Source organism: Scyliorhinus torazame, chromosome 5 (assembly GCF_047496885.1).
Source record: "Scyliorhinus torazame isolate Kashiwa2021f chromosome 5, sScyTor2.1, whole genome shotgun sequence".
In the NCBI taxonomy this organism is placed as follows: domain Eukaryota; kingdom Metazoa; phylum Chordata; class Chondrichthyes; order Carcharhiniformes; family Scyliorhinidae; genus Scyliorhinus; species Scyliorhinus torazame.
In genome coordinates, this window is record NC_092711.1 from 223,685,467 (window position 1) to 223,704,770 (window position 19,304).

Below are 19,304 nucleotides of genomic sequence, written 5' to 3' on the forward strand. Positions count from 1 at the left end.
TGGTTTGGGATGCCATGTTGGGAATGAATTTTCTGAGAAAATTTACCATCCAGAGGAAACGGAGGACCGCCTTTTTGTCCTCTGGGGCCTTCATGGCATTGATTGCCAGCACCTTGTCAGCATCAGGTTGCACATCGTCCACATAGACTCGCACCCCCTCGATGCCCTCCATCATTTGCTCCATTATGCGATGAAATACTTCGGAAGCTGAGATGATACCAAAAGCCATGCGGTTGTAGCAATACCTGCCGAACGGACTGTTAAACATGCACAGCTTCCGACTGGACTCGTCCAGCTGTATCTGCCAGAAACCGCGGGGGGCGTCCAGCTTGGTAAAGAACTTGGCAAGAGCCATCTCACAGGTTAATTCTTCAGCTTCGGGATCGGGTAGTGCTTTCGCATTATGTTGCGATTCAGGTCTTTGGGATCAATGCAAATGCGGAGTTCGCCAGAGGGTTTCTTGACGCAGACCATGGAGCTGACCCAGTCTATGAGTTCCGTGACATTTGAGATGATGCCCTGGTCTTGGAGCTCTCGTAGCTGCATCTTCAGACAATCCTTGAGGGGAGCTGGCACCCGGCGTGGTGCATGGATGACTGGGGTGGCATTCGGTTTGAACAATATCTTGTAGCGATATGGGAGCGTGCCCATCCCATCAAACACATTGTGATATTGTGTGAGAATGTCGTCTATCTCAGCTTGGAGATTCGCATTGGGCGAGGCAGTCGCCGGTGTCGAGGACATGGCATGGACTCGCTGGACCAGATTTAGGAGTTTGCATGCGCGAGCACCGAGCAGGGATGCCTTGTCAGGCCGGACTATCTGGAATCTTAACGTCGCCTTGATTGCCTTGTGAGATACACCTAGCTGACACGACCCACTGGCAGCTATGACATTACCATTGTAGTCCAGGAGCTGGCAGGCTGGTGGAAGAATGCTCAGTTGGTCTCGGATGCTGTTGAGGTCCGACTGTGATATGAGGTTTGCAGACGCGCCAATGTCCAATTTAAATCGGATGCGAGACTGGTTGGCCGTGATGACAGCACACCACTCGTCATCAGGATCCACACTCAGGATTGAAAGGTGGTTTGCAGGCGTGGTGGAGACGAGCTCGCGTGTGGTGATGGTGCCCACCCGATATGGAGATTCGAGGCAGTCAGCATCGGTGTCCGTTGGGCTGTCGGGATCAGAATCTTGCATGCCTTGTTGTACGCAGCAGACCGCGTAATGCCCAGGATTTCCACACTGTAGACATCGCTTTCCTTTGGCTGGACATTGCCGCTTTAAATGGGCGGAGCCACAATTTGGACATGTCATGAAGCTGACGTCAGCGCATTCTGTGCGCATCGCGCATGCTCAGTGCGGTCGGCTGACGTTCCACCCGGTCGTGGCACGCATGCGTAGGGACCTGGGAACAGCGCGCGAAACGGCCACTTTCCTCGATGCTCAGGCCTTGAATTTTTGCGATGCCCTGCACCCTTTCTGCCTCATGGGAGGCCAGTTTTGCAGTTTCTGCCGCCCTGATGCAGGAGTAATGATTTCTGGCATGCTCATGGACAACGCACATTTCGATGGCGATGGAGAGGCTCAACTGTTCGATTTTGAGGAGCTGCTCCCGCAGGGAGTCGGACTGGACCCCGAAAATGATCTGATACATGGAATCAGCCATCGAGTCATAATTACATGACTGCGCTAGGATGCGGAGATGGGTCAAGAAGGACTGAAAATCATAGTTAATCATAGAATTTACAGTGCAGAAGGTTCATCCTTAACCTGAAGCCTCTGTTGGAAGATGTATCATTCAAAGCTCTCATTCACCTCAATTTCGCAGTGGCTGTCGAATTTCAGCAGAACTGCCTTGAACTTCATCTTGTCTTCGCCACCGGCAAACGTGAGCGAGCTATAGATGTGGATGGTTTGATCCTCCGTAGCCGACAGGAACAGCCGATCTTTCTGGCATCCGATGCTGCCTCGAGGTCGGAGGCTTTGATATACAGGAGGAACTTCTGTTTGAAGACTTTCCAGTTGGCGCCGAGGTTGCCGGAGATCCGGAGTTGCGGAGAAGGCTGGATCTTCTCCATGCCGCTGGATGGCTGCTTGTTGGTCGTTGCAGATTCATTCGAGGTAGGCTCGTTAGAATTAATAGCTCACTGGTACCATGATGTGTTAAGTGATTTGGTTCAACGTTGACTGCAACTGGATGCAGGGAAACTAGAAACAGGCTTCCGACACAGGTGATGGTCCAACTCTGTTTTATTGAACTTGCTGATTGCTGTACATAATCTGCTGTGGGTTGACATTCTATTAATCTAACTGATAACCTCATACTGGCTTGACCAGACTAGCTCTCTACCACATGGAGATGGTGCTCACTGGCTTGTGCACTCTAACTATCTCAGTAGCTGTGTCCTGTGAGAGAGAGAGTCTTAATGCCCTGTTGGCTTTATAGTAGTCGTGTCCAGCCTGGTAATTGGTTGTTCTGTGCTGTGTGTGTTCATTGGTTATCCTGTGTGTCAACCACGGCCTGTCTGCATCTCATTATATACATGAGTGGATATTATGACAGAAGCAAGGTCCCAAATCTAGCTCAGCTAGAATGAGAATCGAACTCGTGCTGTTGGTATTATTCCGAACCATGTATTAGCCAACTGAGCTATTGAGTCCCCTTGTTCTGGACTGAAATTTACTTTTCAATATTTGGTCACAATTTAAAGTAAGGTAAATGGAAAAATATAGCAAAGATGTCACAGTACGTTAGCCAAACATAAAAAAACAAATACTCATCTGCAATATTTCTGCACTGCAGAATAAATGTTGTGGGTTACTTGTTATAATTGCCCCTGTATGTTGGGTGAAAGCCCCAGCTGTGCTGAAAATGTTCATCTCTTTGCAAAGTCAATGTGCTGCATTTAATTGTTGTGCCAATTCATTGAATCCCAGAATCATACAGCACAGGAGGCCATTTTGGCCCATTGTGTCTTTGCTGGAACTCCAATTAGTCGCGCTCCCCTGACCTTTCCCCACAGCCAAGCAGTCTTTTTTTTCTTTTACGAGTCTTCATCCAAATCCCTCCTGAAAGTTATTGTTAAATTTGCTTCCACCATTTCAGGCAGTGAATTCCAGAATATGACAACTTGCTCTGTTTACAAATAATTCTTCATCTTGCCTCTGATTCCTTTTTCATTACTTTAAGTGTGTGACTGACAATTACCCACCCTCCTGCCACTGGAAACAGTTCCAGCTTGTTTAGTCTATCAAAACCAAATAATGGGGAAGCAATTTACCGGCCTTGTCTCGCCCATCTTGGTGACGCGACGAGGCCATTGAATCTTGCAAGAAGTCTCTCGTGAGATTTGCGACGCTTGAGATGGAATCTCGCGAGACATCACAATCTGGATCCCGGCCTCGCAGGCCAAGATCCAAGTCAGCATATTCAATTGAGTCGTACAGCTGATTTAAATGTGGCTGTGCCTGAGTGTCTTGGTGCCCAGGAACAAACGGCCTCCTCAGCGAGGCCTCAACCAGGCTCCATTTAGTACTGGTCCACACAAAAGTGCAATGAAACCTGGGGGGTTTCCCAGGCCATTGGAGACCCCTGGGTGGTCGGGAACAGACGGGGTGCCCCCCCTGGCTCTGGCACCCAGGTACCTTGGTGCTGCCAGCCTGGCACCTTGGTACTGCAACCCTGACACTGCCAAGGTACCCAGGTGGCACTGCCAAACTGGCCCAGGCACTGCCAGGCTGGCAGTGCCAGTGTGCCCATGTGTGCAGGGGGTGTCACTGCCATGGGTGGCGGATTGTGGGGAACCCTCAAACTTTCTTAGAGATCAGGGCATCCTTTCAAAATGGTGGACCGACATCTGAGGAGCTGGTCTGGCCAGCGAGTTCAGCCCCCCAGAGATAAAAAAAGTTCCAAGTGTGGGCTAGCCCGGAGGGAAACTTCCCAGGACCCCCAAAAAAGACAGTCTGGTTGAATAGCTGTGTGGATCTCACCTAAAAAGCCAATGAGAAAAATCCCACCAATCTTGCTCAAAATTACACTTCTTGATTGAAATCACCCAATGATTTTGAGCAGTGCCCCTTAAATCTCCCTTTAGCTTCCTCTTCTCTCAAGAGAACAACACCGCTTCATTAGTATTGCCATACAATTGGCATCCGATGTCCATGGTACCATTCCAGTAAATCTCTTCTGCATCTGCTCTATGACCTTGTTATCCTTCTGTACGTGTGGTGTTAAAGACGCAATACTCCAGCTGCGGCCTAACCAGTGTTATATAAAGGTCTAACATGGCTTTCGTGCTTGTGTAATCTGAAATAACAAAGGCTTTCCTCGTTCTTTCTACAAAATACACCACTTCACACTTTTCTGCATTAAATTACTCCTGCCATGTGTCTGCCCATTTCCACCAGTGTTATTATGTCTTCCAGAAGTCTGTTATCATCTTCCTCACTGTTTACTATATTTATGAGTCCTGTGTCATCTGCAAACATTGGAAGTATGTCCTGTATACCACATCCAGCTCATGAATATATATCAAGAAGGGCAATGGTGCAAATATTGACCTATGGGAGTCAACACTGTGTATCTCCTCCCAGTCTGGAATACAGCCATTCACCACCAGTCCCTGCTTTCTGTCCCTAATTATCTAGTTTTTGGACCTACACTTTCATTGCCCCTTTAATCCCATGGGCTTCAATTTTGCTAATTACATTACATACTGATTATGTTTTATTCAGCTGCATTGCAGTAAGTTATAATTTGTTTCAAATAAATACAGGTACTGTACTTAATGAATGCTTTCTTACAGCAATCAAATAAAGACAAAGTAATTAAATTAAATCTCTAAGAGAGTTGTGTTCATTTAACGGAGAAGCAGACATAAATGAATAGGGATGTTATGAAGTGGCAATGGAATTTTCCTTTTATTGTAAAACACTGCTTTGAATCTTACTCCCATGCTAATATTGTTGGGTAAGGATTATTAGCACATTGTTCAAGACTACATAGGCAAATGAAACGAATAAGAAGGAAATTGATTTTGAAAAGGAAAATATTACAATAACATTGGCAAGTACACAGTACGGAGATATCTCACGACATGATGTGGGTGCAGCAGCACTGTTATAGGAGAAAAAGGATAGTGGCGGGGCTCCCATTCATAGAACAAATTCCTCCACATTTCAAATCTACTATGTCGTACTCACTCACCTGCCTGGGCATATTGAAGGCACAAGGTTCAGTGAGATTTGTCATCTGGTCCATAGATACTTCCAGGGTGCAGCACCCATCTGTGCCGCATTGTCAGTGGCAGGAAAGATCAATGCTGCCTGTAGCTCTGTTAAAGTGCTCTTGCATCAGCTGTTACATTGTCCACTGTACCATGTAGCCAGGGCCATGTTTCCCATATGGGCCCACCAGCCTACACCTCAGCAGAAAACTGCTGCAGCAGGGACAGCTATACTCCGACCACATTCATGACTTCCCACAGCTGCAAGACATCACGATAGCCATTTGCATGCCTACTAATAATAGTATGACATAAGTAAGTAGGAAGGGATATTATTCTGTCAATATACATATGATAACTGAACCCTTTGTATAGAAAGGTTGCACCATGTCTACCATCTCTGTTATTGTTGGCTGTAGTGCGTGCAATGGAAATTGATGCTATTAATAATAATCTTTATTATTGTCATAAGTAGGCTTACATCAACACTGCAATGAAATTACTGTAAAAATCCCCTAGTCGCCGCACTCCGGCGCCTATTCGGGTCCACTGAAAGAGAATTTAGGATGTCCAATTGACCCAACAAGCACATCTTTTGGGACTTGTGGGACGAAACCGGGATGCCTGGAGGAAACCCACGCAGACACTGGGAAAATGTGCAGACTCCGCACAGACAGTGACCCAAGTGGGAATCGAACTCAGGGTCCTGGTGCTGTGAAGCAACAATGCTAACCACTGTGCTACGGTGTCACCCACATAACATGAGGTGCTCTCCTCATTGCTACAAACAACTTATAAAGAATAATCATCCTCAAGATATAGGCATCACTGGCAAGGTCCACATTTATTGCCCATACCCATATTCCCTTGAGAAAGTGTTGATGGGCCTTTACCTTGAACTACTGTACAGTATCTTTGAATAGTGCGATGAAGTGGTGAATACCAAGATGTTGACCCAGCGATGATAAAGAAACAACGTTTTTCTGAAAGTTAGGGTTGGATACTTCAAGTGTATTTTGCCAATTGGAGTCTAGTGGCTTCATGCCATGTGGCAATAATCTGTTCTGTGAGTGAAAAAGTGCTCCTTGATTTCTCTCCCAAAAATCCCAGCACTAATTTTAAGATCAAGTCCCCTCATTTTGGATTCCACATCGAAGGAAATTGTTTCTCTGTATCAACCTATCGAATCATTTTCACACTTTAAAGCCTGGCTGCTGAATCAACTCTCACTCTTCTGTACTCAAGCCAATTGTTTGCAGACTGGCCTCAGAGTTGAACCCTCTAAACCCAGGAATCGTTCTGGTGAATCTTTGCAGCAAATTTTCAAGGCCACTATACCCTTCCTGATGCCCTATATTTAAGGCAGTACTCCAAATATAATCTGACCAAAGCTATATAATTTACTCTCCTTTGCAAACCAGACCCCTTGAGATTATAGCCAGCATTCCATTAGCCCATTTCATTGCTTTTGCATCTATCTGCCATCTTTAAAAGATTTTTCTTTTCGAATTCATAAACACAAATAGACCGGCGTTAAATTGGCTCAGTTGCATTAACATCTTGAAGCAATTTTCCAGTTGAGAAAGCAAAAGATGTTCCACATTGGGCCCAAAATTATGTTTATCATGTTTTTCATCTCGTACGAGCCTCAGTTGGCAATGTTAAATCACTTAAAAGAACACACCATAAGCTCTGTACATAATTAAAGCATATTATCATGAGTAATTTGGAACATACTGAGTTAATGCTCCACTCTTGTTCTGTGTGATGGATAAAACAGAATCTAATGAACTCAGGAAAAAGATAATTGTCAGGGCAGCAGAGATGAAAAATACATCAGAATTGGCACTCCAATAAATTTCTTGCCTATGTGTGATGATAGTTCTTGGCAGAGATTGCAATAAATTAGTTGATTGTTTTGCCATTTAGTGAAACCTGGCTGCAGAGGCAACTAAAACGGATGAATGTGAATGTAAGAATGGTAGTTATGTAGGCAGCAGGTGTATTTTAATATTATTCCAAGGACACAAGGCCCTATTCATTCAATGTTGAATGCAAGTAGAAATGCAGAGTTTTGATGAAATTAATATTTATAAGGGTTGAATGAAAAAACAATATAATAACCTTCTAATTGTTATTCTTCTCAGAATTGGACTCATTCAACTCCAGAAGAGCATTTTGATTAGATCTTAATGAGGTGATTATAATGGGAAAAAGGCGGCTGGTGGAAACCCACATGAACCTTCTCAGCTTCTGAGGAAAAAAGAAAAGCAGAAAAGAGGCCTGGGAGATGTAAAATATACAACAAAGAAGAAAAGAAAAATTGAGAAAAGGGAATGGCAACAGGAACCTCTTGAGGAGCTTGGCAACATTTGGGGCGACATTGTGCCTGTTGTGGCTGGAGGTCTAAAATAAGAAAATACTGCACTTTAGATTCAGTAACCCAGGTGCGAACGAACCCTTTTACTGTCGCCTGCACTTTATCATACTCATTCTGCTCATCTGACAAAAAAAATGTTTGAAGGCTTAAAATACTTGACTTCTCAATTGAATGCTCACAGAATAATGGATGGATTATCTTCTTATGTGTCCAAACTCACAGAGGTAGTCTTCCCTTTAACAGAGACCTTTCACAAAAGTAAAGGGCCAAGCATTTCAGATCTCATTTAAAGAAGTACTTCAACAATTTGTCAGCATTGCCACAGTTCCGTGTACCTAGGAATTTCAGTTTGCACACTGTTCTGATGGCCAGATACATCAACAGCTCTTACACCCTGAACCAGAGTTTGACCACAGGGGAAATATTTAATGCCTCAGACCCGGAGAACATCTTGCGCACAGCCATCTCGAAAAAGAACTGGCCAGCTTTGCTGATTCTCATCATCGTCGTGTTGACTATTGGGGGCAATATATTAGTGATCATGGCAGTTTCACTGGAGAAAAAGCTACAGAATGCCACAAACTACTTTTTAATGTCGCTGGCCGTCGCCGATATGCTGGTTGGAATCTTAGTTATGCCAGTCTCCCTAATTACTATTCTCTACGGTAAGTTCTGTTTGTGTAACACTTTTGTTGACCATGTGGTTGGCAAACCTTTTGTAAAATTCTCCACGGATTTCAATTAAATGTAGCGATAACCCATTTTGGAATTGTAAATGGGCTGAGATCTACAAGTTAATTAATTTTCTCCCTCAGCGACAGAAGTTCTCAGCCAGATTCCAGTATGGTGTGAAGAAGAACAATTCATCATACTGGGACTCTCCTTATTGCTGAGTTGGATGTAACCAGAATAGCAATAGAATTACATGTGCATTTAATTCTAGACTTAATTGTAATCTGATACTGTGAGTGACATTTAAGAATACAGATATCCTAATTAAAAATATAAAAGCATAAGGTAAATACATTTAGGAAATACTTGTAAATATGGTCATTTAATTATATTAAAAAGGCTGCAAAATTTGACTCCATTACGCCTATATTTAATGGCACTACAAGTGCCATTTGACTCCAAAATTGCATCTGTGTGTGAATCGTGCTGGGCAGAATATTTGTGACGGCGTCAATGGGTGCTCAGGTAGCATCCACGAGAGACATACAGAGTAGGCAGACTATGACATAAGCCAATATGTACCACTAATTCGATGCCAACGCTGTCACTTTAAAGCTCAACACTGGTTAATACTATCTCTTCAAAGACATGCAGCGCAACACACATTTAGCAGCAGGGATGACCCCCGTCAGGACTATTTTTAAAAAATCAGCAACTGCTTACAGGTTAGTTGATGATTGACTGCTTCTTGCCAGAAATCTAGAAATGCTTTTTCATTTTCAGAGTTGTTTAAGGATGTCAAAGTCTACAGGGAGTGATGTGGCACATGCTGAGGGATTTATTCCTGTCTCTGAGGATTCTGCACACAGCACTTGCTCTCAAACTTAAACATAGGGTCATAGGGCGTGATTCGCCAAAAGAGAACAAAGTCTCAAGAATCACTGGCCCAATTGTGCACACGCAAAAAAATGCCAGCTTGGTACCACCCATGCCAGCTGGCAAGCCACCTGGTCACCTTGGCAGTGCCAGGCTGGCACACAGGTGGCACTGCCAGGGTACACAGGTGGCACCAGAGTGCCAGGACACAATTCCGCCCAAACGGCATGGAGCTGGGGGCCTCCGATCCCCTGGTAGACCCCCACAAGTGCTGTTCCATCTGATCCCCGTTTATGAGAACCTGTGCTGGACACCTCTTGCCTACGGCCCCTGAGGCAAAGGGGTCGAATGCCAAAGCCTCAAGTACCTCAGGAATCTGCACATTAGATTGAGGCTAACTGCCTTGCTCTAATATGCAGATTTGTCAAAAAGTCCCAAATGGACAGGGTTTACATCGCACTGCCTCACGGGATTGCGTTGATCTCACCAGGCGTAGCGAGCCAGTTAGTTCCCGGGAGTGGGGTCTCCCAGGTTTCGTTGGCCAAGCTGCGCCGTAGCGAGCCAATTTTCCGGCACAGCGTGGTCGTTGGATCACGCCCTTCAGTGCAATTTAGCATGGCCAATCCACCAAACCAGCACCATCTTTGGACTCTGGGAGGAAACCGGAGCAACCGGAGGAAACCCACGCAGACACAGGAGAAAGTGAAAATTCCACACAGTCACCCAAGGCCGGAATTGAACCCGGGTCCCTGGAGGTGTGAGGCAGCAGTGCTAACCACTGTGCCACATTACCACTGTGTCACCATGCCGCACCCCCTCTTGCACTATAGCAGTGACAATGAGCAGAAGTGGTACAGAGGAGGATAAACTGCAGATAAAGAAAGGCGGATTTGGAGAGGGACTCTCAGTAGGGGGCCATATCCACCCAGTCTGCTTAGGAAGCAGTTCCCCTCTCTCAATGTGACAATGAAATTGAATGCGTCGTACCCCTTCCAGGCCGGAGTTGGAGCTTTTTACATCGTCTCCCAGTACACTATTGCATATGCGCTGCCAGTGAGGCCTGCATTCCAAATGAACAAAATACATTTTATTCTGTCTTGCCAGAAAGAAACTGGCAGAGTAAGCATACAGCTTTGTGAGGATTGCAGGCCTCGGCCCCTGGCAGTGCCACCTTCGGGTGCCAGCTGAGTGCCAGGGTGCAACCCTGCCCTGTTCCCGACCACCCAGGGGTCTCCAGTGGCCATGTTTGTCTGGACCAGTACTAAGCAGCTCCTTGGCGAAGTCTCTCAGGCAAGGCCATTAGGTCCCGGACACCAACAGAATCCGGCGAATGTATATTTAAATGAGCCTAATAGTTCATTTACATATGTTGATCTGGATCTCGTCCAGCGAGTGATAGATCCAGATTGTGACATCTCGCAAGGTTCGGTTGAATCTCTCAAGACGTTTCGAGCATCCTGAATCCCGCAAAAGGCCTCTCATGAGATTAAACGGCCTCGTCCCGACACAAAGTCGGGCGCACCGAGGCGGGTAAATCTTGCCCTTTTTCACAAGGAAGTGCCTTTTCGGAATCAAAATGTATTTAATTATTTATGCAGTAACTAAGGAGCCAATCAAATAAGATTTTCTTGAGTTAAAAAAAGAGCAAATGTATTAGTCATTGAACCCAAGAAAAAAAATACTAAAAATGTGACGTCAAACATTTAACCCTCATTCAGTCATACACACACAGACTCATACACATATTCACACGCACACACACAACATACACACACACGTGTCAGGGATAAGGGAGTTTGAGTCCAACAAAAAAAGTTGAAAGAATATGCAGTTAAGCACTTTGATTGTTCTTGAGGCGTAGATTTTTAAATGTCGCATCTGATTAGTTGGTTTCGTGGATACGATCAGATGTCAAGATGTTCCAATTATTACAAGATCTCAGTTTGCTGATTAATTTCTAGTAACAGGAAATACACTTGTTCCAAAAGAGAGAGGGGGAAAGAGCCCAGCTTTTGCCCTGTTTCCTCTGCTGTAAACCCTGCAGCTGTCCTTGAAATACCTCACCCACTGTGTATTTCCAGAAGGTTTTGGGTGAGACTGTCTGTGGCAGTCTTTGTTTCAATGTCAAGTACTTTGCACTTTTAAAGTCCCTTCCTCAGGTAGTAGCAATTTTGATGCGTGTCTGAATTATAGGAAATGTCCCTCTTTGCACTCCCCTGATGCTATTTGTTTGTTATTGGCCTTCACCTTGGAAAGTGGTCTTACGTTTTCAAATAGTTGTCTTGTCTCATTCCAAAATGCAAAATTTACAGTCGGTTGATAGTGGGAAAATCATATTGTCAAAAGTAAAGGGGCAAGTAAAGTAAAATAAAAGTAAAGCCTTGTGACAATGCATGCATGCCTCACCAAGTCAAACTGGAGTGTGGGTGCAGGATGACAAAGGATATCCTTTGACCACATGGTTGATGATGCCAATGCACAACACACACAAAGGTGGGTAACATGCAAACAATAAAAGCATTGCAAGAAAGCTGCCCTCAAAGATTTAGCAATGCCTGCGGTGGGGATATCCCTTTTCCTGGCGTCAGTTCAAACCCAGCCCCAAATGTGGGGGATGTCTTAATGTGCAGCAGCAGTGATGTCAGGATGCAAATGGGCAACAAATGAAATCAAAGTTTCTCACACACAGCAAACCAGGAAGTCAAAGACATTTCAAAAATTTTCAAAAAGCAAAACCAACGTCTGACTGCATTAAGATAGAAGCTAAAATAAAGATGAACAGACCATTCAAAAATAAATATTTTTATTATAATTTGAAAATGTGAATTTTGTTCATCGTGGAGCAATTTGCACATGCAAAAATATTTACTTTCTACGCCCAGTAAAACTCTCAATAAAGCATTCACACAATACTGTAGCAGCAACGCAGACACACATTTATTAAGCAACAAGATTACAAGTCAATGGATTTGGAATGTGCAGGTTGAGAAGTAAACAGCACATTATCAGTAATTCTGATGTCAGTACAACATTAAAAGCCCAGTTAAACCTTATTCATCAAGGTGAAACTTTTTATGGTTTTTACAGCAAAACTAACAAAAGTGTAAGTTCTTGTCAATATATTATCACAATGGAGATTGCAGACTGTAGGAACCTCGACAGTTCACCTTTTGGAAGAGCATATCAGAGACAGCAGGTTCTGCATTTTCACATTATCCTGAGTTCATGAAGTTTCTGTCGGTTTCAGCAGAGTGATGACAGCGAATGTTGGCAATTTCATCATCATTATCATAGCAAAATCGCTCCTAATATGATCTGCAGGAAAGCTGCAGTTCTCTACAGGTCAGTGCCAAGATTCATGGCAACCTGCTGCATGCTCCGCAGCCTTGCCACCAGTTTCATGATGACTGGCAGAGAAAGAAGGAAGACAAGGAGGAAGATGAAGAAGAAGGAAGCAACCAATACATCCCCTTTCTGGCCAGGCTGTAGTGATCGACTGATCTTAGTTGACTGAGATACCTGGAAACACAGCCCCAACTCCCCATGCAGCAAGAGTCCCACATCTTCCTTTCCCTCTGTTATTGACCATGACAATAAAGGCCAACTCAAAATAAGCGTTGCAAACCATTTATACCCTTGTGAATTCATGTAGTGCTTGTCTTCAATGTTCCTTTGTCATTATCCCACACACTGTTGGCACACTGCTACTCCTGCCAATAATACAATGTTAGAAGTGGAGTCCTCTGTGGTGGTATGTATTAGGGGTCATGTGGGACTGTGAAGCCGTGATGCTATTGGCTGACAGATCCCGGGTCCTGGTTGGCTGCTGACTCCCGGCTCCGCCCTGAAGGCGGAGTATAAGAACCCGAGCTTCTCCCTGCCGCTTCATTCTGTTGCTGAACTGCTGGGGACAAGTCTCGCTTAATAAAGCCTGAATCGATTTCATCACTTCTCGTCTCTCTCGTAAGTCATTGTGCGCTACAATTTATTAAGCGAGCTTAAAAGACTATGGAGCTCCAGATCGCCCCCGAATGCCTGCAGATCAGCCCCCACGCAGCGAACTCGGCAGCAGTTTTTAAACACTGGCAAGCATGTTTTGAAGGCTACCTCCGAACGGCCCCCGGCCGGATCACAGAAGACCAGAAAATGCAGGTCCTGCATTCGAGGGTAAGCCCGGAAATTTACCCTCTCATAGAAGACGCAGGGGATTTCCCGACGGCGCTCGCATTACTGAAGAGCATCTACGTTCGGCCCGTGAACCAGGTCTACGCGCGCTACCAACTCGCAACGAGACGGCAAAGTCCCGGAGAATCGCGAGAAGAATTCTATGCCGCGCTGCTAATTTTGGGACGGGGCTGCAGCTGCCCGCCGGTGAACGCGATCGAACACACGGACATGCTAATTCGCGATGCTTTTGTGGCAGGTATGAACTCTCCCCAAATCCGCCAAAGACTTTTAGAAAGAGAGTCGTTACGACTCAAAGAGGCACGGGCCCTTGCAGCTTCCCTAGATGTGGCCTCGCAAAACGCCCGCGCCTACGGCCCCGACCGCGCGGCAGCCCCTTGGGCTCCGTGGACCCCCGTTGCGACAACCCCCCCCTCGCAGGCTTGCGCGGTTAAAGCGCCAGACCATCCCGGGGGGGCCCGCTGCTATTTCTGCGGGCAAGCGAAACACCCCCGGCAGCGCTGCCCGGCCCGCGCAGCTATTTGTAAAAGCTGCGGCAATAAGGGCCATTATGCGGCTGTGTGCCGGTCCCGGGGGGTCGCCGCAATCCCCGGAGAAGAACGAGCCCAGCATAGCCCAAACGGTCCCCAACCCCCCCAGCGCCACATGTGCGACCCGCGGGTGCCGCCATTTTGGGTCCCGGGCACCACGAGGGGAGGATGGGCGGCGCCATCTTGTTACCCCCCAGCCACGTGCGATTCATGGGGGCGGCCATTTTGTCCACCCCCGACCACGTGCGATCCATGGGGGCGGCCATTTCGTCCACCCCCGGCCGCGTGCGATTCATGGACGCCACCATCTTGGTTGACAACAAAGGACCCCAGCATCGACGGCTCCACGGGGTCCGAAGAAGACGCCGCGACACTACTACCACGACTGGCTTCGGTGACTCTGGATCAATCACGGCCCCGGAGGCTCCAGATGACGACAACAACGGTGCTGATCAACGGACACGAGGCATCATGCTTGATCGACTCCGAGAGCACCGAAAGTTTCATTCACGCAGACACGGTAAGACGCTGTTTTCTGACCATCCATCCAAGTACGCAAAAGATTTCCCTAGCTGCAGGATCCCACTCCGTAGAGATCAAAGGGTTCTGCATCGCGAACCTAACGGTGCAAGGGAGGGAGTTTAAGAACTACAGGCTCTACATCCTTCCCCAACTCTGCGCGCCCACATTACTGGGATTAGATTTCCAGTGTAACCTGCAGAGCCTAACATTTCAATTCGGCGGCCCAATACCCCCACTCACTATCTGCGGCCTCGCAACTCTCAAGGTTGAACCGCCGTCCTTGTTTGCAAACCTCACCCCGGATTGCAAACCCGTCGCCACTAGGAGCAGACGGTACAGCGCCCAGGACAGGATATTTATTCGGTCTGAAGTCCAGCGGTTGCTGAAGGAAGGCATAATCCAGGCCAGCAATAGTCCCTGGGGAGAAGCAAAGGATGGTCATAGACTATAGCCAGACCATCAACAGGTACACACAGCTAGATGCGTACCCTCTCCCCCGCATATCCGACATGGTAAATCGGATTGCCCAGTAGAAGGTTTTCTCCACCGTGGACCTCAGGTCCGCCTACCACCAGCTCCCCATCCGCCCAGGTGACCGCAAGTACACAGCCTTCGAGGCAGATGGGCGTCTATACCACTTCCTAAGGGTCCCATTTGGTGTCGCGAACGGGGTCTCGGTCTTCCAACGGGAGATGGACCGAATGGTTGACCAGCACGGGTTGCAGGCCACGTTCCCGTATCTCGACAATGTAACCATCTGCGGCCACGATCAGCAGGACCACGACGCCAACCTCCAAAAATTCCTCCAGACCGCTAACGCCCTGAACCTCACATACAACGAGGAAAAGTGCGTTTTTAGCACAAACCGGTTGGCCATCCTGGGATACGTAGTGCGCAATGGGATAATAGGCCCCGACCCCGAACGCATGCGCCCCCTTATGGAATTTCCCCTCCCCCACTGCTCCAAAGCCCTGAAACGTTGCCTGGGTTTCTTTTCATATTACGCCCAGTGGGTCCCCCAGTATGCAGACAAGGCCCGCCCACTAATACAGACCACTACCTTCCCCCTGTCGACAGAGGCTCGCCAGGCCTTCAGCCGCATCAAAGCAGATATCGCAAAGGCCACGATGCGCGCCATCGACGAGTCCCTCCCCTTCCAGGTCGAGAGTGACGCATCCGACGTAGCTCTGGCGGCCACCCTTAACCAAGCGGGCAGACCCGTGGCCTTTTTCTCCCGAACCCTCCACGCCTCAGAAATCCACCACTCCTCAGTGGAAAAGGAAGCTCAAGCCATAGTGGAAGCTGTGCGACATTGGAGGCATTACCTGGCCGGCAGGAGATTCATTCTCCTCACCGACAAACGGTCGGTAGCCTTCATGTTCGATAATGCACAGCGGGGTAAAATTAAAAATGACAAGATCTTAAGGTGGAGGATCGAGCTCTCCACCTTCAACTATGAGATCTTGTTCCAGCCCGGAAAGCTGAACGAGCCGTCCGATGCCCTATCCCGCGGCACATGTGCCAACGCACAAATAGACCATCTCCAAGCCCTCCACTATGACCTCTGCCACCCGGGGGTCACTCGGTTCTACCATTTCATAAAGTCCCGCAACCTCCCCTACTCTGTGGAGGAGGTCCGTACAGTCACCAGGAACTGCCACATCTGCGCAGAGTACAAACCGCACTTTTTCAGGCCGGATAGAGCACACCTGATCAAGGCTTCCCGCCCCTTTGAACACCTCAGTTTGGATTTCAAAGGGCCCCTCCCCTCCACTGACCGCAACGCATACTTCCTGAACGTGGTGGACGAGTACTCTCGTTTCCCCTTCGCCATCCCCTGCCCCGACATGACAGCGGCCACAGTCATTAAAGCCCTTGGCACCATATTCACACTGTTCGGTTGCCCCGCATATATCCATAGCGACAGGGGGTCCTCCTTCATGAGTGACGAGCTGCGCCAGTTCCTGCTCAGCAAGGGCATAGCCTCGAGCAGGACGACCAGCTACAACCCCCGGGGGAACGGGCAAGTAGAGAGAGAGAACGGCACGGTCTGGAAGACCGTCCTGCTGGCCCTACGGTCCAGGGATCTCCCAGTTTCCCGGTGGCAGGAGGTACTCCCGGATGCTCTCCACTCCATCCGGTCGCTGCTGTGTACCACCACTAACCAAACGCCTCATGAGCGCCTCCTTGTCTTCCCCAGGAAGTCCTCCTCCGGAACGTCACTGCCGACCTGGCTGGCGGCCCCAGGACCCATCTTGCTCAGGAAACATGTGCGGGCGCACAAATCGGACCCGTTGGTCGAGAGGGTTCACCTTCTCCACGCGAACCCGCAGTACGCCTACGTGGCGTACCCCGACGGCCGACAGGAAACGATCTCCCTGCGGGACCTGGCGCCCGCCGGCAACACACACCCCACGCCCTGACACCGATCATCCCCTCCCTACCACCGGCGCACCCCGCGACCGCCCCCTTCCCGGGAGGATCAGTCCTCCTCCCGTGGCCGCCCAGGAGTGAAACAGGAACGAGCACCGAAACGCTCCCGGAGACGACAACGCCTGAACAAGCACCTGCACCACCACCGGGGCTGAGGCGATCGACGAGGAAGACCAGACCGCCCGCTCGACTCGTGGCATCCGCGTGACACCAAGAATGTTGTTGTATTGTAACAAAAAAAAAATGTTTTCTCTTACTAATATTGTAAATAGTTTCACAAACTTTGTACATAGCCTAGTGTAGGGCTAAAACTGTAGTAACATGTCCAAAATTTTCCTCCCAGGACCAGCCTTGTAAACCCCTACCACCATGCGAACCACCACCCCGCCGGGTTCCTTTTTAACAAGGGGTGAATGTGGTGGTATGTATTAGGGGTCATGTGGGACTGTGATGCCGTGATGCTATTGGCTGACAGATCCCGGGTCCTGGTTGGCTGCTGACTCCTGGCTCCGCCCTGAAGGCGGAGTATAAGAACCCGAGCTTCTCCCTGCCGCTTCATTCTGTTGCTGAACTGCTGGGGACAAGTCTCTCTTAATAAAGCCTGAATCGACTTCATCACTTCTCGTCTCTCTCGTAAGTCATTGTGCGCTACAACCTCAATTAACTCTGGGCCTTAAAGTCCAGGTTGCAGGCTGCACCGTCTCAGCATGGCTGGCAGCCATCTGGCTGACAGACAATAGCAAGCGTGGCAGTGGTGAGAAGATTAATGCTGTCCTGCTGGGGGAAGATAGCAGGTTTGTGCTACATGGAACCACTGCTAGTTCCCCAGAGTTGTACATCAGCAATGCTGGCAATCCATGAGATAATAGATCACTGGACTGCTATGACTGTCCTGTTTAGAACAGTGATACCCATAGTTATGCTGGCAGCATTTTGGGTTTGCATGGCAACAAGTTGACCCTGTCTGATTTTAGTCTGAGCTTCCACTGCAGCATTGAGATGTAGAATGGCTGCTGGAAACCAAGCCTTTGGCCAACAAACACTATTGTGATAGACTCCATTGATAGAGTTGCTCACCAGTCATATGCTGGAGAGGATGAGCTCCAAGCTTTGCACAAAGTCCTGTGCCAGGGTGGTGCTGACCCACTCCTTGCTCCTTGACATTGATCAGAAGCTTTCTGGCAAGATTTGCATTGCATCAAACATTTCATTGTTCATACACAACAATGTTCTTTTGTACGCTGTACAACTGATGTGCTCATCTGAGTGTTCTGGAGCACTGTGTGTGTCCTCATGCTCAAAAAGACATACGACAAAATACCCTCCATTCAGGCTTGGGCTGATAAATGGTATCTAACATTCGTGCCACACGATTGCCAGGCAATGAGCATCTCCAACCAAGACAGAATTCAACTATTTTCTCTTGACATTCAACGGCATTATCATTGCTAAATATACCACCTAAGAGTTACCTTTAACCAGAAACTGAACTAACAGGACCAGCCGTATAAATACTTTGGCTGCAAGAGAAGGTCAGAGGCTGGGAATTGTGTGGTAAGTAACTCACCTCTTGACTCCCGAAAGTCTGCCCAAAATCTACAAGGGATATGTCAGGAGTGTGATGGAATACTCTCCACTTGCCTGGATGTGTGTAGCTCCCAACAACATACAGGATACTCAACGCCACCCAGAACAAAGCAGTCTGTTTGATTAGCATCCCATTAATCAATTTCAACTTTCACATCCACTACCACAAATGGACAATGTCAGCAGTGTATACCATATACAAGATGCACTGCAGCAACTCACCAAGGCTCCTTCGACAGCACCTTCCAAACACGCAACCTCTGCCACCAAGAAGGACAAGGGCTGCAGATGCATGGGAATACACCTACCTTCAGGTCCCCCTCCAAGCCACACCCAATCCTGACTTGGAACTGTTGCCCTTCCCTCACTGTCACTGGGTCAAAATCCTGGAACTCGCTTCCTAACAGCACTGTGGGTGTACCTACACCGCATGGGCTTCAGTGGTTCAAGAAGGTGGCTCACCCATACCTTCTCAAGGACAATTGTGGATTGTCCATAAATAGTGGCCTAGCCAGCGAAGCCCATGAAAGAGTAAAATAAATGCTGCATAGAAGGGTTGAGAGGACGAAAGTCTAAGGAATTAAGGGAAAAATGGTGGTATGGATACAAAACGTGCTCAGGGAGAAAAGTGTGGTAGGGGGATGGATATTTCTTAGACTGGGATGTGCTTTTCAATGACAATCCCCAAAAGCCTGCTTTGAGTCTGTTAATCTTTGGTTTTGTAAAATATACAAATCATCTGAAAGCTGATGAAAAGGGTACTTATAGTCTTCAAGATTAAATGGAGAGGAAAGTGAAATAGACAGAAGCATGTCAGATGAGTACAATGAAGAGAAGTGTGACGTGATAGGAGAACTAATATAGAAAGACAGCATGTATACCAGTGGCACA

At 47.6% G+C, this 19,304-nt stretch overlaps 1 protein-coding gene across 2 annotated transcripts in view; it reads left to right on the forward strand.

Annotated features, from left to right (window-relative positions):
* LOC140420962 (5-hydroxytryptamine receptor 2A-like) overlaps nucleotides 1-19,304 on the forward strand; it is a 400,511-nt gene that overhangs the window by 354,043 nt on the left and 27,164 nt on the right. For both annotated transcript variants that reach the window (XM_072505165.1, XM_072505166.1), the window contains one exon: nucleotides 7,376-8,273. In XM_072505165.1, the coding sequence (XP_072361266.1) occupies nucleotides 7,973-8,273 (301 nt within the window). In that variant the 5' untranslated portion in view covers nucleotides 7,376-7,972. The remainder of the gene's footprint in view (nucleotides 1-7,375; nucleotides 8,274-19,304) is intronic.